The sequence below is a fragment of the Loxodonta africana genome, chromosome X (genome assembly GCF_030014295.1).
Source record: "Loxodonta africana isolate mLoxAfr1 chromosome X, mLoxAfr1.hap2, whole genome shotgun sequence".
NCBI lineage: Eukaryota > Metazoa > Chordata > Mammalia > Proboscidea > Elephantidae > Loxodonta > Loxodonta africana.
This window is the reverse complement of record NC_087369.1, coordinates 25,780,314-25,807,932: the sequence shown is the minus strand read 5'-3', so window position 1 is coordinate 25,807,932 and position 27,619 is coordinate 25,780,314. Positions and strand designations below refer to the sequence as shown.

General features: G+C 40.4%; 2 protein-coding genes across 12 annotated transcripts in view; one reads left to right on the top strand and one right to left on the bottom strand.

Moving 5' to 3' along the window:
- Window positions 1–10,785, bottom strand: part of CXHXorf58 (chromosome X CXorf58 homolog) — a 31,967-nt gene extending 21,182 nt beyond the window's left edge. The window contains exons 1-2 of the mRNA XM_064278097.1: window positions 2,294–10,785; window positions 1,063–1,162 (exon numbers count right to left, since the gene is read on the bottom strand). Coding sequence (XP_064134167.1) covers window positions 1,063–1,162; window positions 2,294–8,181 — 5,988 coding nt within the window. The 5' untranslated portion in view covers window positions 8,182–10,785. The remainder of the gene's footprint in view (window positions 1–1,062; window positions 1,163–2,293) is intronic.
- A 226-nt stretch (window positions 10,786–11,011) lies between these two features.
- The window catches only part of APOO (apolipoprotein O), an 85,505-nt gene continuing 68,897 nt past the window's right edge, over window positions 11,012–27,619 (top strand). For 2 of the 11 annotated variants that reach the window (XM_064278092.1, XM_023555151.2), the window contains exon 1: window positions 16,326–17,799. In XM_064278092.1, coding sequence (XP_064134162.1) covers window positions 17,758–17,799 — 42 coding nt within the window. In that variant the 5' untranslated portion in view covers window positions 16,326–17,757. The other 9 variants (XM_064278094.1, XM_010595739.3, XM_010595740.3 and 6 more) reach the window with 9 other exon arrangements.

The window sequence follows — 27,619 nt, the reverse complement described above, 5'->3', positions numbered from 1 at the left end:
ACTAAAAGAGTCTAACATTTACAACTCAACCAGTATTATGATATTTAAATATAAGTCCCAGATGGGAGGACAATGGACATTGGACCTGAAATGTCAATATTTTACTTGGCTGGGTTTTCTCTGAGGCATTCCGTGTTTAGTAATATCAGAAATAGGTCTGTGGGTCAGATGGTGAAGAAGTGTACCCATTACTCAGACATCATGATTCTTCATAGTTGCTAAAATTCCCTTAATATGACTGTCACTAATGATAAACTACTAGAATTGTGGGTTGCTTTATTAGGAGTATATTCAGTATTATATCAAGAAAGGCTTAATGCTCGGCTGGGGTTACCAGATTGTTTCTCTGGAGAGGGAGGAGGGAGCATGGGAAAATTGTTTTCACTCAAATAGGATCATATTATTCACACTGTTCTACACTTGTCTTTTTCAGTAATGAAGTATCCTGGATGTCTTTCTATTACAGCATCACCTAAATGGCTGCCATGTTTAACACTACGAAAGTACCAACATTTATTTAACCAGCCTCTTATTGGTGGACTTTATACGGGTTAATTCTTTTGCATTTACAAACATGCTACAATGAAATTGTATATATATTGCAGAATGGATTCCTAGAAGTGAAATTGCTGGGTGGAAGGTAAGGGTACTTTTATTTTTTAGATCCTGTATTTTATTTAATTGTGCTTTAGATGAAGGTTTACAGAGCAAATTAGTTTCTCATTAAACAACACATATTGTTTTGTGACACTGCCAAAATAAGGGTACTTTTAATTCAGAGACTTTTACTGTTGTAAGATCACTGTCTCACATCTTCAAATAATCGAATTGTTTAAAAAGAACAACCTAGTATATTATTTTCAAAAATGAAATAGTCATCCATATTAAAAATAAATCCAGAAATATTCATTTACAACAAAAGAAACAATCCCAGAACCTTATGTTACATTATTAGATCCAAAGAGAAGAAATAAAGGTGATGTAGTCTCCTTTTAGTTAACAGATTTTTAAGCTTCATAATTAGTTAAATCTGTCAGAGAAAACAAAAAGCAGAATACATACCGCTGCACAAATTGTGTGTTTTAGGAGCTGAAACACTGTTCTTCGCACGTAAGAAAACCATGCATACTGTATTATTTGAGCTGCAATATCTTTATTTACTCTGAGAGAGAAAAAAAAGAGGTTAAGATTTATAAAGTAATTCTCATTTTCCTAAAATCTTAGAGATTTATGCTTCCTCCTCCTACACCTCCCCACCCCTGACTCCAAGACCAACCTAATGAGAAATATTTGGATGTGCTAATTGGAACTGGTCATTCGCAGAGTCTAGTCAGAATGAAGATATGCAATACTAGAGAATAGTTCTCTTGAGATTTAAAACAACAACAACGCCCTGACCATTGAAACCCACTGCCACTGAGTCGATTCCAACTCATAGTGACCCTATAGGACAGAGCAGAACTGCCCCATAGGGTTTCCAAGAAGGGGCTGGTGGATTCAAACTGCCCACCTTTTGGTTAGCAGCCAAAGCACTTAACCTCTACACCACCAGGGCTTCCTTATCATTGAAAGGCATAGTATAAACAAGAAGTGTGAGACAAATTTGACTTCTAAAAACCTCCATGACCTAAAATGATTCAATTCCTAGTTAGATGTTAATAACACTGTCCAACTAGTTCAAGTGCTCTGAAATGTGGAATAATCTAAGTTATATTAGGCCCAATTCTCTTTCTGGAGCAGATGATCGTGCCCTAGAAAAAAAAAAAACTCCCTCTCTGAATCTTTGTTTGAACGAGTCTTTCGGTGATCAGGTCAGAGAATTTATTCTACTTTTGATCATGTCCCAGCACTGACAGATTGTCATTACCCCTCACGAGGCTACACGCAAAGAGAGGTACTCCTGCATATGTCACCATTTTCTGGCAAAAAGCAGAGTACAAGATGCAGAGTACAGAAGGCCTTTAGTATGGAAACAAAGCTTTGTATCCCAGCTGATGTCATTTATTAGCTGTATAACCTCCTGCAAGTCACTTCTCCCAGTTGGTGCTTTCTCACATAAAATTTAACAGTAAGATTGCTTTACAAGGTTGTATCAGGATCAAAAGTGATGTGTACTAACATGCTTTGGAAATTATGAACTACTATAATTATAGTAATTATTCAATATAAAAAGGTAATTTAAAAACACAAAAAAACTTTACAAAACAAGAAGTGTGTGAAGTTAGTTGGGTACATAACACATGGAAACTGTCAAGTGGTAGAAAATGACACAAGGCAAAAGATGGGTACTCACTTTGTCTTCTTCACATCTTGCGCATTTGTTTTCTGGCCTTTTTCTAAAACTTGGTTATCTGATTTTGGAACATCAGTAACTGGTGGAACTGAGGAAGAACTCATTTTCTTTAAATTTTTCACATTTGTTTCCTTGCCTTTTCTTAAGCGTTGGTGATCTGATCTTGGAACACCAGTACCTGGTAGATCTGAGGAAGAACTCATTTTCCTTAGATTTTTCACAGTTGTTTGCTGGCCCTTTAATGAGTGTTGGTGATCTGATTTTGGAACACCCGTACCTGGTGGAATTGAGGAAGAGCTCATTTTCCTTAGGTATTTCACAGTTGTTTTCTGGTCTATTACTGACTGTTGGTTGTCTGATTTTGGAACACGAGTACCTGGAGGACCTGATGTAGAACTCATTTTTCTTAGCATTTCTACAGTTGTTTTCCGGCCTCTTTCTGAGTGTTGGTGCTCTGATTTTGGAACACTAGTACCTGGTGGACCTGAGGAAGAACTCATTTTCCTTAGATATTTCACAGTTGTTTTCTGGCCTCTTTCTGAGTGTTGGTTATCTGATTTTGGAACCCTAGTACCTGGTGGACCTGAGGAAGAACTCATTTTCCTTAGATGTTTCATAGTTGTTTCCTGGCCTCTTTCTGAGTGTTGGTGATCTGATTTTGGAACACTAGTACCTGGCGAATCTGAGGAACTCATTTTCCTCAGAATTTCCACAGTTGTTTTCTGGTCTTTTTCTGACTGTTCGTTATCTAATTTTGGAACACCGGTACCTGGCTGATCTGAGGAAGAACTCATTTTCCTTAGAATTTCCTCAGGTGTTTCTTGGTCTTTTTCTGAGTATTGGTTATCTGATTTTGGAATACTAGTACCTGGCTGATCTGAGGAAGAACTCATTTTCCTTAGAACTTCCACAGTTGTTTCCTGGTCTTTTTCCAAGTGTTGGATATCTGATATTGGAACACTGGTACCTGGTTGATCTGAAGAAGAACTCATTTTCCTTAGAATTTCCACAGTTGTTTCCTGGTCTTCTTCTGAGTGTTGGTTATCTGATTTTGGAACAATGGTACCTGATCGATCTGAGGAAGAACTCATTTTCCTTAGAATTTCCACAGTTGTTTCCTGGTCTGAGTGTTGGTCATCGGATTTTGAAATACTAGTGCCTGGTGAATCTGAGGAACTCATTCTCCTTAGAATTTCCACAGTTGTTTCCTGGTCTTTTTCTGAGTGTTGGTTATCTGATTTTGAAACACTAGTTCCTGGTTGATCTGAAGAAGAACTCATTTTCCTTAGAATTTCCACAGTTGTGTCCTGGTCTTTTTCTGAGTATTGGTTATCTGATTTTGGAACACTGGTACCTGGTGGACCTGAGGAAGAACTCATTTTCCTTAGAATTTTCACAGTTGTTTCCTGGTCTTTTTCTGAGTGTTGGTTATCTGATTTCGGAACATCAGTACCTGATGGGTCTGAAGAACTCATTTTCCTGAGATTTTTCACAGTTCTTTTCTGGTCTTTTTCTGAGTGTTGGTTATCTGATTTTGCAACACTAGTACCTGGTAGACCTGAAGAAGAACTCATTTTCCTTAGATATTTCACAGTTGTTTTCTGGCCTCTTTCTGAGTGTTGGTGACCTGATTTTGGAACACTAGTACCTGGTGGACCTGAGGAAGAACTCATTTTCCTTAGATGTTTCACAGTTGTTTTCTGGCCTCTTTCTGAGTGTTGGTTATCTGATTTTGGAACACTAGTACCTGGTGGACCTGAGGAAGAACTCATTTTCCTTAGATGTTTCACAGTTGTTTTCTGGCCTCTTTCTGAGTGTTGGTGATCTGATTTTGGAACACTAGTACCTGGCGAATCTGAGGAACTCATTTTCCTCAGAATTTCCACAGTTGTTATCTGGTCTTTTTCTGAGCATTGGTTATCTGATTTTGGAACACAGGTACCTGGTAGACTGGAGGAAGAACTCATTTTCCTTAGAATTTCCACAGTCGTTTCCTGGTCTTTTTCTGAGTGTTGGTTATCTATTTTTGAAACGCTAGTATCTGGTGAATCTGAGGAACTTATTTTCCTTAGAATTTCCACAGTTGTTTCCTGGTCTTTTTCTGAGTATTGGTTATCTGATTTTGGAACACTGGTACCTGGTGGACCTGAGGGAGAACTCATTTTCCTTAGAATTTCTGCAGTTGTTTCCTGGTCTTTTTCTGAGTGTTGGTCATCGAATTTTGAAACACTACTACCTGGTAAATCTGAGGAACTCATTTTCCTTAGAATTTTCACAGTTGTTTCCTGGTCTTTTTCTGAGTGTTGGTCATCGAATTTTGAAACAGTAGTACCTGGTGAATCTGAGGAACTCATTTTCCTTAGAATTTCCACAGTTGTTTCCTGGTCTCTTTCTGAGTGTTGGTTATCTGATTTTCGAACATCAGTATCTGGTGGGTCTGAAGAACTCATCTTCCTCAGATTTTTCACAGTTCTTTTCTGGTCTTTTTCTGAGTGTTGGTAATCTGATTTTGGAACACTAGTACCTGGTGGACCTGAAGAAGAACTCATTTTCCGTAGATATTTCACAGTTTTTTTCTGGCCTCTTTCTGAGTGTTCGTTATCTGATTTTGGAACACTAGTACCTAGTGGACCTGAGGAAGAACTCATTTTCCTTAGATGTTTCATAGCTGTTTTCTGGCTTCTTTCTGAGTGTTGCTTATCTGACTTTGGAACACTAGTACCTGGTGGATCTGAAGAAGAACTTACTTTCCTTAAAATTTCCATAGTTGTTTCCTGGTCTTCTTCTGAGTGTTGGACATCTACGTTTGAAAGACTAACACCTGGTGAATCTGAGGAACTCATTTTCCTTAGAATTTCCACAGTTGTTTCCTGGTCTTTTTCTGAGTATTGGTTATCTGATTTTGGAACACTAGTACCTGGTATATCTGAAGAAGAACTCATTTTCCTTAGATTTTTCACAGTCCTTTTCTGGTATGTTTCTGAGTGTTGGTTATCTGATTTTGGAATACTAGTACCTGGTGAACCTGAGGAAGAACTCATTTTCCTTAGATGCTTCACAGTTGTTTTCTGGCCTCTTTCTGAGTCTTGGTTATCTGATTTTGGAAGACTAGTACTTGGTGAATCTGAAGAAGAACTCATTTTCCTTAGATGTTTCACAGTCGTTTTCTGGCCTCTTTCTGAGTGTTGCTTATCTGATTTTGGAACACTAATACCTGGTGGGTCTGAAGAAGAACTTATTTTCCTTAGAATTTCCACAGTTGATTCCTGGTCTTTTTCTGAGTTTTGGTTATCTGATTTTGAAACACTAATTCCTGGTGAATCTGAAGAACTCATTTTCCTTAGAATTTCCACAGTTGTGTCCTGGTCTTTTTCTGAGTATTCGTTATCTGATTTTGGAACACTGGTACCTGGTGGACCTGAAGAAGAACTCATTTTCCTTAGAATTTCCACAGTTGTTTCCTCATCTTTTTCTGAGTTTTGGTCATCAAATTTTGAAACACTACTACCTGGTGAATCTGAGGAACTCATTTTTCTTAGAATTTCCACAGTTGTTTCCTGGTCTTTTTCTGAGTGTTGGTTATCTGATTTTAGGACACTAGTACCTGGTGTATCTGAAGAACTCATTTTCCTTAGATTTTTCACAGTTCTTTTCCGGTCTTTTTCTGGGTGTTGGTTATCTGATTTTGGAACACTAGTACCTGGTGGACCTGAGGAAGAACTCATTTTCCTTAGATGCTTCACAGTTGTTTTCTGGCCTCTTTCTGAGTGTTGGTTATCTGATTTTGGAACACTAGTACCTGGTGGACCTGAGGAAGAACTCATTTTCCTTAGATGTTTCACAGTCATTTTCTGGCTTCTTTCTGAGTGTTGCTTATCTGATTTTAGAACACTAATACCTGGTGGGTCCGAAGAAGAACTTATTTTCCTTAGAATTTCCACAGTTGTTTCCTGGTCTTTTTCCGAACGTTGGTTATCTGATTTTGGAACATGGGCACTTGGTGAATCTGAAGAAGAACTCATTTTCCTTAGATGTTTCACAGTCGTTTTCTGGCCTCTTTCTGAGTGTTGCTTATCTGATTTTGGAACACTAGTACCTGGTTGATCTGAGGAAGAACTCATTTTCCTTAGAATTTCCACAGTTGTTTCCTGGTCTTTTCCTGAGTGTTGGTTATCTGATTTTGGAACACTAGTACCTGGTGGACCTGAGGAAGAACTCATTTTCCTTAGATGTTTCACAGTTGTTTTCTGGCTTCTCTCTGAGTGTTGCTTATCTGATTTTGGAACACTAGTACCTGGTTGATCTGAGGAAGAACTCATTTTCCTTAGAATTTCTGCAGTTGTTTTCTGCTCTTTTTCTGAGTGTTGGTTATCTGACTTTGGAACACTGGTACCTGGTGGATCTGAGGAAGAACTCATTTTCCTTATAATTTCCACAGTTGTTTCCTGGTCTTTTCCTGAGTGTTGGTTATCTAATTTTGAAACACTAGTTCCTGGTGAATCTGAGGAACTTATTTTCCTTAGAATTTCCACAGTTGTTTCCTGGTCTTTTTCTGAGTGTTGGTTATCTGATTTTGGAACATCAGTACCTGGTGGGTCTGAAGAACTCATTTTCCTTAGATTTTTCACAGTTGTTTCCTGGTCTTTTTCTGAGTGTTGGTTTTCTGATTTTGGAACACTAGTACCTGGTGGACCTGAGGAAGAACTCATTTTCCTTAGATATTTCACAGTTGTTTTCTGGCCTCTTTCTGAGTATTGGTTATCTGATTTTGGAACACTAGTACCTGGTGGACCTGAGGAAGAACTCATTTTCCTTAGATGTTTCACAGTTGTTTTCTGGCCTCTTTCTGAGTATTGGTTATCTGATTTTGGAACATCAGTACCTGGTGGGTCTGAAGAACTCATTTCCCTTAGATTTTTCACAGTTGTTTCCTGGTCTTTTTCTGAGTGTTGGTTTTCTGATTTTGGAACACTAGTACCTGGTGGACCTGAGGAAGAACTCATTTTCCTTAGATGTTTCACAGTTGTTTTCTGGCTTCTCTCTGAGTATTGCTTATCTGATTTTGTAACACTAGTACCCGGTTGATCTGAAGAAGAACTCATTTTCCTTAGAATTTCCACAGTTGTTTTCTGCTCTTTTTCTGAGTGTTGGTTATCTGACTTTGGAACACTGGTACCTTGCTGATCTGAGGAAGAACTCATTTTCCTTACTATTTCCACAGCTGTTTCCTGATCTTTTTCTGAGTGTCGGTTATCTGATTTTGGAACATCAGTACCTGGTGAATCTGAGGAAGAACTCATTTTCCTTAGCATTTCCACAGTTTTTTTCTGTCCTTCTTCCGAGTGTTGGTTATCTGATTTTGGAACACTAGTACCTGGTGGACCTGAGGAAGAACTAATTTTCCTTAGATGTTTCACAGTTGTTTTCTGGCCTCTTTCTGAGTGTTGGTTATCTGATTTTGGAACACTAGCACCTGGTGGACCTGAGAAAGAACTCATTTTCCTTAGATGTTTCACAGTTTTTTTCTGGCCTCTTTCTGAATGTTGGTTTTCTGATTTTAGAACACTAGTACCTGGTGGATCTGAAGAAGAACTCATTTTCCTTAGAATTTCCACAGTTTTCTGGTTGTTTTCTGACTCTTGGTTATCTGATTTTGGAACACTAGTACCTGGTGGATGCGAAGAACAACTCATTTTCCTTAGAATTTCCACAGTTTTCTGGTCGTTTTCTGACTCTTGGTTATCCGATTTTGGAACACTAGTACCTGGTGGATCTGAAGAAGAACTCATTTTCCTTAGAATTTCCACGGTTGTTTTCTGGCCCTTTTCTGAGCATTGGTTATCTGATTTTGGAACACTAGTACCTGGTGGATCTGAGGAAGAATCCATTTCCCTTACAATGAAGTAACCTGAAAGTACATAAATTAATCCTTTAAGGTCATAATCTATATTATTACATTGTCTGAACTAGACTCAAGTGCCATATTATTGTTGTCCTAATTCCAGAACCCTTTAAAAAGGAACAAATCATGGATCTCTTAATATTGCTTATAGTTCACATTCTTTGTGTACTAAAATAGTATGTGGGTTTGGTTTTTTTTTTTTGGTTATATGGAAAAGACAAGTGGATTTATCAGTAGCTTTGCAACTGGTCTCCCTGTCTCCAGTCTCTTCCTCCTCCTAGTCATCCTCAACACTGCAGCTGCAATTAATTTTTTAGAGCAGTAATTCAACCTTATCACTTCCCAACTTGAAATGTTTCAGTGACACCTCATTTCCTCCAAGCTGAAGCCCAAACTCCTTGGAATGGGGTTCAAGTCTTTTCACAGTTTTGCTCCATTCTCTCAATTTTAAAACACCTTTCACCAGCCCTCCTTTCTACACTCTGAAAGAACCAAGAACTTCTTGCCAAAATCGGTCAATGTTTTACATCTCTGTACCTCTGACCATGCCATTTCCTCTACTGACAATGACCTTCCTACCACCAGCAAATACTAATTCATCCTTTAAGACCCCAGCTAATTGATGCCTCTTCCCTGAAATTTCCCCTTTCTCTTTTTTTTACGGAACTACTTACTCCTTTCTCCAAGGTCCCATTATATTCTGTACATACTTCTTTTATAGTACTTCTCATATTGCATTGAAATTTGTTTTCTTGGCTGTCACTCCAACAAGCTCATTGAGGGTAGGAGGCATCTTACTATGAAATATGCAGTGCCTAAAAAAATTTTTTTTTTAGCAGAGTAGATTTTTACATGCTTGTCTGAAAATGTTTTATCACCAAATAGCTGTGAGACTTGGAGCAAGTTATTTAACTTCTCAGTGGCTCAGTTCTCTCCTTGGTAAATTGATGTGTGTACTAAATTATCTGATTCCACATCCAACCTTCCAGCCTTTGAAGCGTTAATCCAATTTGGATGCAGGTCCCAAATTCTTAGTAACTGCTTAATCTGTTCTGTTAAACCAGGGGCTTTTTATCTTTTTATTTGGTGCCATGAATCTCTATGGATAGACACCCTCTAAGAATTGTTTTTTGATGCATAAATAAAATACATAGGATTACAAAGGACTTCAGTTATACTGAAATCATTGTTGAAATATTTTGAAAAACAAAATTATGATACATTAATGTGCCTTCTGCATATGCATTAAATAAAATGGGATATCTAATAACTACTGTACTTTCAAAGCAGTAATGAGCATAAATGGCATCTCAAGATATCTGCCATGAGTGTAATGTGATATGAAAATATCTGTTTTCTATTGATGACAAAAGTGATAGGTACTGCTAATATTACTGTGCCTTTTCATCTACACAATAACTGAAAGAAACGCTAAAGTTCAGTTAGAGGTTAGTGAGGGTAAAGTTGTAATTTTTTCTCCATCCAAAGTCACAGAACCCCTGAATTAAGAACTGTTGCACTAAGTTATTGTTATGCCTTACACTCTTATATTTGTGTAAGATTACATTACCAGTGCAGAGCCTTCATCTGTTCAGTATTTCTCCTTAGGGATGAGGATGGCCTGGAATATACAATTCTCCTGAGAAAGAAAAAAGCAGCCCTTAACATCTGAAAGCTGTCCTGGCTGGGCCTCAGTGTTACCCCCACATCCTGATAGCATCCAATCCAGAGCAAAGTCTGCTTCTTTAAACTCACCCCCAAATCACCCAACCAAAGCCCAAATCCTATAACAAATCTAACGCCCTCTTACTGGGATGTTCCACTGTTCCCCAAGGTGTGTGTCCTCCGTCACAGTTATGAGAAAATAAACCCAACTTGTTCAACCACAGGTATATTCCTAGTGGTCTTTGGCTGCAGGGCAGTTACATGTCACTGCACACCGCCCAAATCTAACGAATGCCCGCCTAGATGGGGCTCAGTTTTTACAGGATTAGAATGTGAACTACAGAGTGAAATGTGAACTACACCCCAATTATGAAACAGTATAACAATTCTTTAGGCTAGCCCAAAAGCTAGAGCACAAGCTTTAAAGCCAGACTCACTGGGTTGTTTGGATCTTGGCTTCCTACTTTTCATCCCTGTGGCCTTACGCAAGTTTCTTCTCTATGCCTGTTTCCTCAGCTATAAATTGGGAATAATAATCGTGCCCACCTACTTGGGTTGTTGGAAAGATTAAATAAGCATATGTCAAAGGCTTATAGCTCAGAGCTGGGCACACTATGTTTGCTATTCTTGTTAATAAGATAATTATGACCTTTATCTCTACTAGTAGTAAGGGATACACATGATTCCTAGTGAGGAGCTTACACTTAAGCATCTTAAAAAGAAAAAAAAAATGCCTTTCACGACTAAAGGGAGTGGCAAATTCGTTTAAACTTAAAACCTTAGAAATGTGAACCCCACTGTAAAAACCTGAAAACCTTTGTGAGGTAAATCCAGTTTTCTGAGGATGGCGGCTTCCGGCTGTGAAGCTTTCGAAGCTTCCAGAGACCCGCCGAGCGCCCCCGCCCGGCGGCCTCCGAGCACAGGCTGCCCGGTCCACACCTCGCGGTTCCCAACCGCTGCGGCCGAGCAGGCCGACGCCCGGCACCTCCCTCCGCGCGCCCCCGCGTTCCTGCCACACAAAGCCGCGCTTTCTCGTTGCCTAGCAACAGCAGGCGCAGGGGCGGAGCCTCGAGGGGGCGGGGCTTGTGTGCGCTAGCAGGTGGGCCGTGACTAGCTGCAGCTCAGCTACGTTGCTTCCAGCCCCGAGTGGTTAGCTAAGCCTTCGCTGGATCGGATCGAGTCAGCGGCACAGCCGTCGCCTGCACCGCAGTCCATTCGCGGTCGGCGGAAGCCGGGCCCTACCGGGCCGCCGTAGCCTCCTCTCTGCAGTGGGCGGGGCCGAGGCCGGGGTGACCCCGCCGGAGCCGCGGCTGCCAGCGACATGTTCAAGGTGAGAGCACGGAGCCCGGGCAAAGCTGTCACCGCCCCCTCCCGGTCGCACGGAACTCTCCCCGGCGCTCTTGTGGGCCTCTTCGGGACCAGACTCTGCTCGCCCAGAGGCTTTTCCCGCCTCCGGGCTGGTTGTGTCCTGGCCCGCGGTTCATTCACCGGTCCGCGTGGGGCAAGCGATTGCCGGCGGAAGCTCGAGCGTGCCGCCGCATCTGTGGCGCGCGTGGGGCGTCCTGCGCTGGGACCGAGGCTGGCGAAATCCTGGGTTGGGTGGGGGCGGCCATTTGGGTTGTGCTGTGGTGAATAAAACATTTTTGAAAAGTTAAAGTATCCAACCCCTTCCTCTGGCTGGTGCCCGCTTAGAAGCGTGGCTAGGTCGAGGCCAGCACCGCGCACTGCAGAGGTTGGTTTTGGTTGCCAGGCTGGGTCCGGTTTCAGAACCAGGTGTGTGTGGGGTTGGGAGGGTCACCTTCCGAGAAGGTGCTACAGGGTGTGGGGGAGGCTGAAGTGGGAGTAGCTGTGTAAGGAGGAAAGCTGGAGTTTTGCTCTGCTCCCCAATGAACTTAATATAGACAAGTCGATTCCCTTTACATTTTATGGACTGGTGTCGTTTGCAAAAAACTGACTTTTACAGTGAAAACTTTGTTGCGAAAACCTGCATTTTAACAAAGCTACGTTAAAAAAAAGTAGGTGATTTTTTTTTTGTCATGGAAAACAAATCAAAGGCTACCAAAAACCTACAAAATTGAGCCATCGAGTAGTACTCATAAGAAAGTACCAATGAAACCTAAAAATTGTACTAATTTATTATCAGCGTTATCTTATTTTGCATGAGCTGTGGGTAGGGCTTTGAACTGGTGCAGTCAAACTTGGGTGAGGCAGAATGAGAGAAATTACGGGTCGAAGCCCTGGAATGGGAGACTTGAAATAGACATAGTGAGCCCTTACAGGAGCCTGATGCAGGAGATTGGATTATTGCCAGGACTATGGAGAGCCACACACATTCAAAGTGGTGCAGTTGGCCTCCGTGTTTGAGCCACATAGCTGTTTCCAAATTATGTGGTCAAGAGATTTGGTGGTTATGCAATGTGCTTGCTGCCCTTGTTTTCTAAGAGGGGGATTAAGTTTCTAGCAGGGCTATGACCAGTAATTTTTCCCATTCTGCTTATCGTTCCGTTTCACCTACATTTTAAAACTTGGGGTTCATTCAGGTTTTGCTTAGTTGGCCATGACTGAACCAGGCAGAACTTGCTGGAAGCACTGGCTGTGGGTTGGTTGGACAGTTCTGCTAGTGTCCCCCAATGGCTGAATTTAGTGGTGACTGGACTGAAAGGCGGCCTCACACATGTCTGGATACTTGGCGCCCGTCCATATGTCTAGCTTGGGCTTCCTCGCATGGTTGCTGGGCTCCAAAAGGACAAGTCCCAGTGTGCAAACACTTAAAAAGCTTTTGCTTGCATCACATTTGCTGGTGTCACAGCAAGTCACATGGCCAAGCTAAGAGTCAGTGTGGGGAGAGTACAAAAGGGCATGGTTACCAGGAGATGTGATTCATTGGGGACCATTAATCTATAAGCTACTACAGCAGCAAACCACAGTAGTTCTAGCAGTACCTATCACCAGTAGAAGTCACAGTACCAATGCCCATTACAGTTGTTGCAGGTCTCAACATATCATTTATTCTCATCACTACTTCAAAATTACAGTAGTTGCAAGACCCACTGCTAGATCTGTGTATTTAAAGAGCTAATAAAGAAGCACATACACTATATCAGACATTTAGATTTTAAGAGTATTTTTATAAGTATTTCAATATAATCGGTATTTTATGCAATTAGAAGCATTAGAAGGGGTCTATAGGGCCCAACAGACTGCCAGAGATGTTCATGGCACAAAAAAAGCAAGGAACCCTTGGAGTCTTCAGGGAGAGTGTCACAGAGGAGACATTTAAATTTAGTTTCGAAAGACAAGTAGGAGTTCTTCAGGTAGATGAGCTGGAGAACATCATCAACAGTGGTACTCCATCGGGGGAGGTGCGAGTGGCTCAGTTCTGCTTTGTCAAGGGAGACATGCAGTGAACTGTAATTGTTCCAAGTGAACATATAGTGTGAGTAGAAAAGATCACAACAAACCTTGAACACCAAAATGCAAGGAGTAGGCAGAGGAAGAGGGGAGACCAGAAATGGAGTGGCAACTTTTGAGAAGTAGAAGTAGGAGCAGAAGAAAGCGATGTTTAGAAAATCAAGGGAGGGAGCTGCTAATAATGGAAAATCTGACCGCTTAAAATAATAAAATGATCTCACAAAGTCCAGAGGAAAGGTTGACTCCAGGTTCATTATAATGGGTCAACAGTGTCATCAAGGACTCAGTCTCTTTTCTTGGCTTTCCACAGTAAAATTGGTTCCCCTCACGGTGGCAGAATGACCGACCATAGCATACATGCTTTCTTATTCATTAGAAAAAGAAAACTTCCCTAAGCTTGGATTATGCCCGTCCTTACACATGGAGTCTCCGTGGGTCAGAGGGAATCAACCCCATGGCAACTGGTAACTGTTCAGTCTGATTGGACCAATTTAGGTCAGGTGTCTGTTCCGGAACCAGTAGTAGAATGTAGTGCTTTGATTGGCTTAATCAGGCTCAATTCCTTGGGATGGAGTCACTTTACCTTAATCATGAACAAAATGGAGTGGTTAAGAGCTTGGCTGCTAACCAAAAGATAAGCAGTTCAAATCCACTAGCCACTCCTTGGAAACCCCATAGGATAGTTCTACTGTGTCCTGTAGGGACACTGTGAGTCAGAATTGACTCGAAGGCAAAGGGGAAAGGGGTTGTGGTCTTTATACTGATGGAGTTGAAGGCTAGATTAACAGGTTGGTGGCTGAGAAAAGAGTAAATGGACACAATGATGGTTGATAAGCTCGACTATCAAGAGAAAGAGAATAGGTAACTAGAGGGAGATGTTGCATCAGGGTTCTAGAGTTGTTTTTTTGTGGTTAAGATATTCTTCAGAAGACAGAAGAATCGATGCCTTTGAATTATGGCATTGTCAAAGAATATTGACTATACAGTGGACTGTCAAAAGAACGAACAAATCTGTCTTGGACGAAGTACAGCCAGAATGCTCCTCAGAAGCAAAGATGGCCAAACTTCGTCTCACATACTTTGAACATGTTATTAGGAGGGACCAGGCCTTGGAGGACATCATGCTTGGTAAAGTAGAGGGTCAGTGAAAAAAAGGAAGACCCTCAATGAGATGGATTGACGCAGTAGCTGCAACAGTGGGGTCAAACACAGCAAGGATTGTGAAGATGGCCCAGGACTGGGCAGTGTTTCGTTCTGTTGTACATACGGTCACTATGAGTCGGGACTGACTCAATGGCACCTAACAACAGTAACAAGATATTCAAGATTTGGCAGTGTTTATTGTCTAGGGAGGAGTGTGAATCCCTTAGCTTTAAAGGGAGGAGAGAGATTTCCTCCTGGGAGATGGCAGGCAAGAGGAAGGGTGGGATTTTAGACTAGTGGTTCTCAACTGAAGTGGTACCACCCACTTAGGTACGTTTTGGAAACCTGTGGGGTCGTTCTTAAGCATGTGCTGAGCATTTGTATACTGAAATATATTTCTTATTAAAAATCTTTTCTTTTGGCTCTCTTTTATGTTACTGTCAAATCATACTGATTTTTTTTTTTACTTACGTGTGTAGGTGGGTGATGTTATCTGTGAATTTTGTTTCAGGATGGCAAAAGAGTGTTACATAATATTTGTCATAAAATGAAGGTGTTAGGTCTAGTATGGCTGAGCACTGGTGCTTCTCAAACTTCAGTGTGCACACGACTCTTGTTAAGATGCAAATTCTGATTCAGTAGGTATGGGTTGAGGCATCAGATTCTCCCTTTTGTAACAAGCTCCAAGGTGATGTAGGTGCTGCTGGTCCTGGATCACACTTTTAATAGCAAGCATTTAGGTAAATTGGTAGATAGATGGTTTCTAGTTATTTTCAACGTGGTAGTTTTATGAATGAGGTGGGGTTTGGAAGAGGCAGCTGACCAAGGAACAAAAAGATAGGCAAGAGGCTTTGAGGACTCTGCTGAGAGTTGCCACGGCAGGCCTGTGCTGATCCTGAATGATTGTAGCCTGCAAGTGGGGATGGAGCAAATAGTAGGATGATCTGGTTTGAGAGTTAACAGCTTGGGTCAACTAGGATTGGAGGGCAAAAGACTTAAGGGTATACAGATTTTGTTTGAAAAAGTATAGCATGTGTGACTAACTGTAACCGTTGTTTTAACTATTCATCTTCAGGTCAGTAGGGGGCACCAGTGGATAACAAAACACGTTTGAAAATCTGCCCAGTATTTGTTTTCTATCTTAGGAAGCATATTTTCAGTGTGCTGTTGCAGGAAGCTTGAATATTGAGTACATACACCGAGTCCGCAGATTCACACCGCTAGATTTTGTTCGTTACACAGATGTTTATCATGGTCCAGCTGTGGGTTGCGCCCTGCGCTAGACACTGGGGTGTTTAAATGCAAAGACCCAGCCCTTATCTAGGGAAGAGTTCCTTAATTTGACTACACATCAGAATTTTTTGAGAAGTTAAGTGGTTTCCAGGGCCCTGCCCATGTATCTGATTTAGGGTTTAGGTGGGGTCCAGGAACCTCTAGTTTTGAAAAAGCTCCCCAGGTGATGGTGAAACCTTTGTTTCGGGAGCTCACAGTGGTTAGCGGCACAGACATAAACAGTCGATTACTGTACGGTGGGATAAGTGCTCTGAAGTTCAGTAAAAGGTGCTGGGGAAATCTAGAGCAGTGGATCACAACCTCAACTGCACGTTAAATTCACTTAGGAACTTTTAAACGTCTCTACACCCAGGCTGCACCCCAGATGAATTACATCGGAATCTCTACGGGTGGATCTAGGCCTCGAGTGTTGAGAGCGCCCGATACTTAGAACATGCACCTAACCTTGAGAACCACTGACTTAGAGGAAGGAGCACCAGCAGGGGGCATCAGAAAACTACAGAGAAGAAAATACTTGCACTGACCTTAGAAGGTAGGCCGACTGTGTCAAAAGGGCGTTCCCAGCAGGGAAGAAAAGCCCATACAAGGACACAGAGGTGAGAAAATTCAACACGGTGTTAAGACCTTGGGCTTCACTGTGTGACTTTGGGAGAGATACTAAAGTGCTCTGTGGCTGTTTCCTCTGTGAATAAGACTAACATCACCCTCAAATTGGGTGGATTAAATTAACTAATAGTCAAAGCTTAGAACAAAGTAAGTGCTTTTTTCTTTTTAGATTTTAGTTGGCGTTTTATAGGAGACTGCTGAGGTAGTATGGTAGTCTTGGAGTTCTGCATAATTATTTTTTATTTTAAAATTTGGTAGTCGATTGGCTGGGTTCTATTGTAGGAAGTGGCTTTTCAGTGGTGCTGCTGCTGGAAACTTGCTTGGATATTTAATACCAAGTCCCCAGATTCGTATTACTAGATCTCATTCCTTACACAAATGTTTGTCAAGGTCCACCTTTGGGCTGGGCACTGTGCTTGATGCTGGTGGGTACAAATGAGAAGATCCAGTCCTCCTCTAGGAGAGAGTTCCCAAATTTGGCCACACATTGGAGGCTACACATCAGAAGAGGGAGAAGGAGAATGTAAGGATGCTGCCCAGCGTTTTCGCTTGGAAAATTGTATGGCTTTTAGAACGATTCATTGAGATGGGGCATCGGGAAAAGGATGAGTTTGGTTTGGGGGGAGGTGATAGTTTCATTCTGAATAGGCTGGGCTCATTGAAGCACCTGTGGACATTAAGAGGTGGTAATCAGTTGACATGGAAGCCAAGGATATGGAGTTCTCGTGAGAGTGAGAGAGATGTGGACTGGAGATTGGGGAATCAGATGGTGGGAATCAGATGGTTTACGCTAACTGAAGCCTTGAGGGTGAGAGGGTGGCCTAGCGAAAGCTGGTGAGTCAGTTCCTTCCTGAAGGGCAGAGATGTGACTAGTCAGAGGGAGCTGAGGTGACTGTCTCCTTGGCTATAGGGCATTGTTACCTCACATTATTTGTGGCTGTTTAATCCTCCTGCATTTTCTGAAATTAGTTTTCTTACCATGAATAGTATGTTAATAGTACAAACTGAGGGAATTACAGTGCTAAATAGAAAAAGAAAATAATCTCTCAACTGGAAAAGAAGTACTATAAATTTATATTGAATATTTTAAATGTTACGTATTTTGAAAGATAATAAAGATTTTGCATCTCTGAGGGAATTCTTGGAATTAGAGTGAATACATTTTTAGTCACATAAATACATATTGATGTACAGAATTAATTGGGTTTGTTTTCCTTTTCTACCCTTCAAAGTTGGCAGGTAGATGTAAAGAAGAAAAAACTGTCCTGCAGCTCTGGAAACCGTCTGAAAGCATAAGCACAGATTCTAGTTGTGTTTCTGGTTTTAGGCCAAGCGACCGTGAGGTTTCTTAACCTCTACTTCCCTTATCGTTGCAGTGCTGTGGGAACAGTAACAGCTCCTCCTCATTGCCCAAGGTTGTAGGGAGGCTCAACTGAGGTAACACATGGAAACAACGGTACATTACAAAACACTGCATGAATGGAAGGTATTTTTAATCCCTCTGATTCACATCCATCAGACTGTGAAGTGATTTATGGTTGCAGGTTAATGCTGTGGACTTAGAACTGTAAAAAGTGGACCAAACTTCATAAATTCACTTCTCATTTGGGAGTAAAGTCTGCCCTGGATGCTAACTTTCTTCCATCTACTTGTAAAATGCAAATAACCCCTCAATTGCAACTAAAAGGAAAAGCAGTGATTAAGAAAGAAATGGGTGAATTATACCTTAACAGAATGGAGAGATCAGAGACAGAAATGGAGGGGATAAGCAGATAGTGCACTAGACATTTATGGGAAATGAGTTTATTACCCCATGAGGCCTCTTCATGCTTGTAGACTTTCATGATATAAAGCTTAATTTATAACCTGTATACGTGTTGTTCACACTCGTGTCCTTTCTAGGCTAGACTGGAACTTTTTAGAGGCTGGGAAATGAACTTTGATATTTTCGTGGTACGTTTAACATTACTACAATTATTTATAATTACTACTATAAGTAATAGGGTTGGTGTGAGTCGGAATCGCCTCGATGGCAACAGGTTTGGTTTTTGTTCTTTATAAGTAATTAGATGCATAATAAATCTTTATAGCAAAGATGCCTGTTTCAAAAAGACTAGTGTTGACTTATTTAAAATGTGACAGGAAGTGCCAAAATATTTTTAAAATAAAGGAATTGAAAGAGTTTGTATCAGTTGTTTTTCCCCAATAATGCTTAAGTGTAGTTTTGCAGTTAGTTCATACAGCAGGAAACTTTAGATTTTGGGGGCGGGGGGAACCCTTGGTCTGAAGATATATTTTAGAATTTGGAAGTTGTTTTTTTCTCTTGTTGAGTTTTTCCTAATTGTAGCATGGCCTCATGCCGGTTTTATTAGAAGACTTTTAACAGTGCCAATTTCTTAATGCGCTGGGGCTTTTAACCTGTGTTCATTGTACATAAAACTTGGAGAAGCAAGAATTTAAAGCAGGAGTCATAGAGTTTCCAATATGCTTAAAGCCTATAACTTTGACTATTAAGCTATATTTTCACAATATACTTTTGAGCATTATGGGCAGAGTAGTTATATTTTGAATGAATATTGTTTTAGAGGCACTTTAAGTACAATCACCCTTTGTCTTCCTATTTCTTTCTGACTCTTTGAAGCAGTGCAGTGTGTTTGTGTTTTATCCAAAGCCCGCACTGGCTCCAACTTAAGGACTTCTTTGTTTGGTGAGGATGAGGAGCCCTCTGTGGGAGCCAGAGATGGACTCACACAAGTGCCCGTTCATTGCCTTAGTTTGGGAGGGATACCCAGTAGTTCTTCCCCCTCCCCCGCCCCCAGCAGATACGTCTGTGCATTCCTTTGAAAAGTCTTTTCAAGTAGGATATATATTAAAAAAAAGGTTCTTTTTTCCTTCTTCCCTATCCCACAAACTTCAGTGCTTGTGAAATTGCCTGTTTTCCTTTGTGCTTGCTGCAATGCCTCTCCCTTCCTATTAGAGGTGCTGATTCATGTGTTGTTGTATTATGACATGGATTAGGCTGGCCAGTGAGTAAGTAAGCAAAAAGTGATACGAGGTCTCCAACAAGTTTCTTAAGCCATCTGTTTATGGATTACCTCACTTGGCAAATATTGACTTTGAGGCTGTTTTTGGAGTCACCCGGTTTGGGAGTACTGTTAACGTTGCTGTGCATAGTCCAAGTATTTATTTTTCTTGCTTTGGTTCCTTATTTTTGCAGAGATTTTCATTACAAATCCAGATTATCATCATCTGAATTGAGCCTTGTACAGAGTTTTTTTTTTAAAAAAATAAATTTGCAGTTGTCTTTAAAGAAGGAAAAAGCATGTAAATTACTGATACGAGGTTGAAGGCCATTGCCATCAGTGAGCTTAGGGTTCTGTGTGCACCTGTCCATTAGGACATGAAACATGGGTTAGAAGAATAGATTTGATGTTGACAAAACTCTTCCTACCAGAGGATGTAGATTTTTAGTTGCTTGAAAATGTACAAGAAGCATTTGAAAAGCAAGATTCAAAGTAAATGTTCCCATATGATTTTTTCCAACCTATATTCCTTAACTCAGAAAAAAATGGAATGGACTTTAGGATGCCATTCCAAGAGAAAGAAAAATATCTACGTATCTATACATGGTTTTTTTTGGTGGGTTTTATACATACATACATATACAAGCACACGCATGTGTACATACTTCGGAGTTTTCAGGAAGAAGTGGTGGATTTTGTCTGAATGAGGAAGTTGAAAATAAAAAAGAGCATGGTAAGTTACACATTATCTTATGTTCCAAGATTGTGAAACCAGTACATACAGCAGAACTGGGTGACTCAAAACCTGCTTAAGTGAACAAATATCTCACTGTTTGTCTCTGAGGTTTCCTTCCTGTTTATCAGCTAAGTTTTTTTTTTTTATCTGTAGGGTTTTAACAAAATCTGATAACTAGGAGGTAAAACAATTGCAGATGAGACATACTTGCTTTGTTTTGCTGACCTAATTTTCTGCTGACTTCTGCTCTCCAAAGATAAAATAGAACTTGGATTTCTTTGAGGAAAAAGATAATGTTAATCTGAAAAGGGCCTCCTTTTCTTCTGTATTTATGTCTTTAGTCTGTTTATACTGGATAAGGAAGAACTAGGAAATGTCGACAAGTCTAGTACAGAATTACAGAATTGAAAGTTTCTAATAAAATTTGTTTGTCATGGTTGAAAGAGTTTTTTACTTGTTTAAAGTCTGAACTCTTAAAATATTGGCTTCATAATCCTCTTTACTATGAAACAGATCGAAACGACTGTGGTTTCTGTTGTTAAAGTACGAGTCCTTTATAGGTCCAAATGAGTGCTGTCAAAACAGTCACCTTGAGAGAATAGATTTAATTATCCTCTCAATATATTGCAAGCACACCATAACTGATTAATGTAACTGATTTATTCCAAAAATACCATAATCAGTCAGAACTTTTTGGCCTCACTTCGTTTGAAATTATCTTCTTAACTTTGTGGCAAATTCTTTAGAATAGTCTCAGGAGCCAGCCATTTTTGTTTTTTGTGTATTACATACCAAATCAATATTCAGTGTGAAAACTTCAGGAAATATGACAATACGAAAGAATCTCCCTTAATCCTACTGCCTATAGACAACCACTGTTAACATCTTTCCAGACTCGTTTCTGAGCATATTAATGTGCACGCTGGATATGACACTTAAAAAAAAAAAAGAATCATATCTACTGTATATTCTCCTCCTGTTTTTAAACGTCATTTTTCTAATCTTTTTCCACTTTTATTTCAAATATATCGAGACTGATTTTCTTAGAGACTTAAAATTTGATCTGAACATTTAAACATGGAAGCCGGATGACCACACATATTAAAAGTAAATTTCATTTACAATTCGTTACATAAATGGTTGCAGTCGATAGTGACTGAGTATATGATTTATCAAAGTTAGTACTTTGAAGAGAAAATATTTATTTAAAAAAAAACTTTATAATACTGAAATACCTTTTCCTTATAAAAAGTCCAATCAGTATAGTTGAGATAAAGGCTCCCATTGTCTGCCTTCCCCTAACTCCCTTCCCAGAGAAAGCCTCTTTACCAGTTTGGTGTGTGGCCCTTCAGAATAGAAAGCATTCTGTATAAAATGTCGGTGCTCCGTAGAAGGCAACGTACTGAATGCTGATTATTGGAGTGCAGGGAGTTCTTTTGATACTTCAAGAATATGGACTCATTTAGTTTCTCTTTATCTTTATTTTGTAATTTCTTTCATTATTTGTTGTAGTTTCTATTTTTAATTTAATTTATGACACATTACTAAGGACAAAAATGTAGCTTAATTTGGGCAAAATTGCCAGTTGTTTTCGTCGTTTTATTTTACCCTAAATTCTGTCACATAGTTTGTGTTTTAGTTATTTAGAACGAGAATAACCTCAAAAGTGTTGTCAGTTTTCATAGGCCTTTTTTTTTTTTAAACCCTTTTCAGGATTTTTACCTCTTATACAACTGAAAAAGAATCAGTAGATAAAAGCATTTTGTTTTTGAATGCAAAATGCTATCAGAATGGAAAGTATTGCAGAGAAGATTGATTAAAGATCAAGGAACCAGTGTCACATTTGGGGAAAAAAAATATGATTCTGCCTCATTTCCTATAAATATGGGAATATCTAATTTTAAATGGCATTTACTTTTAAAATGTCCTCCAACATGTTTATTTTCCACAATTACAGGAAAAAAGATCTTATGCAACAGCTTTAGAAACAGTTGCACATTTTGATGTAGAGGTTATATGACAGCCAAGTTATATAATATCTAAAATGTAGTGATTAAAGCATGAGCTTTGCTTATATAATTTTTTGATACCAAATTATTTTTAGTAGATTATCATCAAAACCCTGTCTGGCATTGATATTACGCAGGAACTTCTTGATTGAGGACGTTGTTGATTAATATTATTATAGTAGCAAGGTTGCCAGTATTTGGTCCTTTCAGAGACTGCATCTGCTCGTGAGTGTAGCTGAAAACATTGTGGCATGTCAGAAATCCTCCTCATGGGCAAACCTTTGGTTTCTTTTGTTACTACTCCTTATAGAGGCTGCTGTTAGTAACACTGGTTCTTCCCTCAGCCTGTTTGGTGACTTTGCTAAAGTAAATACATAACCTTTCTAATTGTAGATTCTGCCCTCTCTCTGCAGTTTCCCAGAACTTCCCATCTGTAATACGTTTTTCCTGCCCTTTGTCTGTTAGTGCACTTATCAAAGTTGTTGGCAATTATTTGTTTACCTACCTTATTAGATTGGGAGCTGGAACCACATCTCAACTGTCTTCAGAGTTTATCTTCATTATTTCATTAAAGGGCTGCCTTGTTATTGTTTGCCCTGAATAAGGTCAGAAGTAATAAATATAGTGGAAATGGACAAGAAGAGAAGCCCTTGAGAAACGAAAGGTGTCCTGGTTACCTGGTGCTGCTGTAACAGAAATACCACAAGTGGATGGCTTTAACAAAGAGAAATTTATTTCCTCACACTAAAGTAGGCTAAAAGTCCCAATTCAGGGCGTCGGCTCCAGGGGAAGGCTTTCTCTCTCTGTCAGCCTTTTCATCAGTCTTCCCCCAGACTAGGAGCTTCTCTGCGCAGGGACCCTGGGTCCAAAGGACTTGCTCTGCTCCTGGCACGGGTTTCTTGGTGGTATGAGGTCCCCACTCTCTGCTTGCTTCCCTTTCCTTTTATCTCTCATTAAGATAAAAGGTGGTACAGGCCACATCCCAGGGAAACTCCCTTTACATTCAGTCAGGGATGTGACCTTAGTAAGGGTGTTACAATCCCACCCTGACTCTCTTTAACATAAAATTACTTTCACAAAATGGAGGACACCCACACAATATTGGGAATCATGGCCTAGCCAAATTGATAGACACATTTTGGGAGGGGGCATAATTCAATCCATGACAAGAGATTTGAGAAACCAGAGGAAAGAAATACGCTGGACTAATTCAGCCTTCAGTACGGATTACACCTCAATATAAAGAAAACAAAAATCCTCACAACTGGACCAATAAGCAGCATCATGATAAATGGAGAAAAGATTGAAGTTGTCAAGGATTTCATTTTACTTGGATCCACCATCAACACCCATGGATACAGGAGTCAGGAAATCAAAAGACGCTTTGCATCGAGCAAATCTGTTGCAAAGGACCTCTTTAAAGTGTTAAAAAGCAAAGATGTCACCTTGAAGACTAAAATGCATCTGACCCACGCCATGGTATTTTCACTTGCCTCATAAGCATGTGAAAGTTGGACAATGAGTAAGGGAGACTGAAGAATTGACACCTTTGAATTGTGGTGTTGGAGAAGAATACCATGGACTGCCAAAAGAATGAACAAATCTGTCTTGGAAGAAGTACAGCCAGAATGCTCCTTAGAAGCAAGGATGGCGGGACTACATCTCACATACATTGAACATGTTATCAGGAGGGATCAGTCCCTGGAGAAGGACACCATACTTGGTAAGGTAGAGGGTCAGTGAAAAAGAGGAAGACTGTCAACGAGGTGGATTGACAGTGGCTACAACAGTGGGTTCAAGCATAACAAGGATTGTGAGGATGGTGCAGGACTGGGCAGTGTTTTGTTCTGCTGTGCATAGGGTCGCTATGAGTCAAAACCCATTCGATGGTGCCTAACAACAATAATTGAATGTGATGGATTGCATTGGGCACACCTGCTGTAAAAGACTTCATTCAAGTGTTAAAAAGCAAAGATGTCAACTTGAGGACTAAGGTGTGCCTGACCCAAGTCATGGAACTGACATCGAGTCAGTTCTGTGGCACCCGACAACAACAGTGGAATGTGAATGAGCCCTGCGGGCGCACGGTTAAACACTCGGCTGCTAACTGAAAGATTCCTAGTTTGAGCCCACCAGAAAAGGCGTGGTGATTGGCTCCCATAAAGATTACAGCTTAGGAAACCTTCTGGGGCAGTTCTGCTCTGTCCTATAGGATCCCTATGAGTTGGAATCCACTTGATGGCATGCAACAATTGGATGTAATGAACAAGGGAGAAGGAAGAGCTTGATGATTTCAGATTTCAGTTTGGGTGACTCTGTGCCTTGTAGGACCATTAAATGAGATAGGAAGTTTCAGAGAGACAGGTTTTTGAAGAAGATAATAAATTCGGGTTTGGATATGTTTAGCATAGCAATTGAACAGCCAGGTGGAGATTTTCATCAAGGAATTAAGTATACAAACCTGAGGCTTAGAGAGAGGCCAGGGCTGGAGATACTGCTTTGGGCATCACTAGCATACACATGGGAGTTAAAGACTTGGCTTTAAATGAAATTGCCCTGGAGCAAGAAGAGTAAAGGTTAAGGATTACCCTAGAATCAACCAACTTTGAAAAGACTGGGGTCGAACCCCTGCTGATAATTTGCATTTCTAACAAGTTCCCGGGCCAGGCTGTGTTAATGCTGCTGGTTAGGGACCAATTCTGAGAACCGCTAGTAGAGCAGTGGTTCTCAAAATTTGTTATACTTAAGAATCACCTGGGGATCTTGTTAAACTGTGGATTCTGACTCAGTATACTTGGGGTGAAAGGGAAATTCTCAGCAGAGGGCCAAACTGGAACGAACTGGTTCGAAGCACTGGAAAAGACAGGCAGAGATAGAGAAGACCCAAAAGGAGAGTAAGAGAGTCCTAGAGAGCTTATAGAATAGAGTAGAATCTTGGAAGCCAAAGGAAGAGACTTTAAGGGTGATGGATAGGTCGCCATTTTCAGAATGCTACAAAAATGCCAGATATCCATTGGAGTTTAGCAACTGTGGAGGGGGGGTACTGGTTATCTTGGGAAGAACAGTTTCAGGCACATTGGGCGTGAAGAGGAGGGAATAAAGTAGAGAAAGCAAATAGAGTCTGTCTTTTAAACTTTGAAGTGAAATATACATACAGAAAAATGCACAAATCGTAAGTGAATTTTCACATATCGAATATAGTAGAAGCCCTCTTCATGCCCCTTCTAGTCACTATCCATCCTGCTAAGGGTATTCAGTATTCTTCTAACCATAGTCATTTTAAATTTGTTGTGAAGGGAAGTAAAAGCACAAGGCTGTAGTGAGGAAATAGGGGTGGAAGGCATTGGTTTTGTTTTAAGATGGGTGAGATTTTCTTGAATGTAAGTAAATCCCATAACTTCTCTAGTGAGTAGCCTGTCACTGTTTCTCTTTTTACTTTTAGGACTATTTCATTTCATTCTTTCAGGTGTTTTTAAAAGTAAGTAAACTGGAGTATTTATACAAACTTAAGCTGAATAACTGCCCCCCAAGCATCTGCCTGCCTTGCTTGTGGAATACTGGTTTTCTAAACGTGACTGATTGTGGGAATAGATTTTTGGGCCTCTCAGATTTATTTTATCAAACACCCTGAAGGTAGGCATTAGAGCCTGTGCTTTTAAAAATCTCACGAGGTTATTTTGAAAAGCCTCTTGTGTACACAGGCCTATAAAGTGAGGGTTGTATTTTATCAAAAAGGAAACTGGTGCATATTTTAAATAGAAGCTCTAATAAAATGATATATTTGGAATTGTGGGAGAATAAAGGGTCATTGCTACCCGTTGTTAATCGGAGCTACTATACACTGGATTCTCCATAGAGTTGAAAAAGAAAGTACGTTGTCAGGGATTTGAGCCCTACCATTCATTAGTTCTGAGGGTGTCTTATTTAGCTTGAGGTTTTTATTTGTTTTTAAAGTAATTTTACTGGAATACCATAAGAAGTAGTTCTGGATCTCCAGGATTCCGGGTAGTGCACTTTAATTTGCAAGACACAGACAGTTTAGCCTTCTGGGTATCCACTGTAATCTGCTGAATGTTTATGACCTCACCAGATTCATATCTTGGTTAACTGTGTCCAAGAATCTGCCCTTGCTGCTGGAGCTGAACGATAAACTTACTCTTATGCTTGAGTCTTTTTGGATAAACTCATAAGCTTCATGGAAGCTCTGCCTGCTTTAAGTGTTGTGTCCTGTTTAGTACAGTGCCTGACATAGAGTAGGTGTACAACATATATTTGTTGTTGAAATAAAATTCTAGGAGACCTCTTCTAATATTTATATCATGTATGACTCTGCTTACCTGGCCAGATTTGTTTTGCCATCATCAGTCCTTGGCAAGTTTCAGTAGAGACAGAGTAAGAAGAGAATGAATGCCTTTAAGACAATGTCAGTCTACCTCTTTACAACTCTTTTTGGTAGGGCTCCAACTAAACCAAACACCAATCCTGGTGCTCAGTTTCTATTGATGATTAAGCGCCCTGTGAACTGTGTAAAACAAATAAAAGTTGAAAGAGAGACACTGAAGATCTAAGATAAAGCATGTACCTTGACAGGGAAAGTATAAAATACCTTGCTGGAGAATAGTATCAGGCCAGAAGGAAAGGTTTAGCTACATGAGCCAGGGAACTCAAAGACAGTCCCCCGGAGGTTTGCAAAGCTAAGGGTGACCAACCCACCTTTGAGTCAAATTTTAGATTTTCCTATTTTTTTTTTAAGGTTAAGAGCTTGGCTGACAACGTAAAGGTCAGCAGTTCGAATCTACCAGCCGCTCCTTGGAAACCCTATGGGACAATTCTACACTGTCCTTATAGAGTCTCTATGAGTCGGAATCAACTTGATGGCAACGGGTTGTGGCTCTCTTATAACCATATTGAAAACCTTCAGAGAAGTCAACACATTGGGGCTTTTACTTTGAGACCCCCAAATTAGCTCAATTTCAGGAGAGGAATCTAGTAACTGAAGGGTACACCTCAAAGGATAGGCTGGATCTAAAGAAATGCAGCCTTGGATCTAGGCTGTAGCTTAACACACTCCTTGAAGATGCAGCTCTTAACAGAGTGGGTTTGACTGTGATCAAGTAAGCCAAACTCATCGAATCCAATGTAGAACATGTATGATCAGTTTTTGAAGGTTTCATTTTACCAACTTTCTGAGTCATTTGCCTTGGGTGAAGCCCTAGTGGCTCAGTGGTTAAGAGCTACAGCTGCTAACCAAAAGGTCAGCAGTTTGAATCCACCAGTTGCTCTTTGGAAGCCCTATGGGGCAGTTCTAGTCTCTCCTATATGGTTGCAATGAGTCAGAATCGACCCAAAGGTAGTGGGTTTGGTTTGATTTTTGGTTTGCCTTGGATGTGGAGTGAGCAAACAAGGATTCTTAAGGACTGTCACTTGGGACAGTGCTCAGGCCCTGGGTATACACAATCTAGTGGTTCCAGTCCCTCATCAGAAAAGATTCAGAGGAGGTCTCACTTCCCAGAAGGTATATTCAGCCTGGTTGTACCA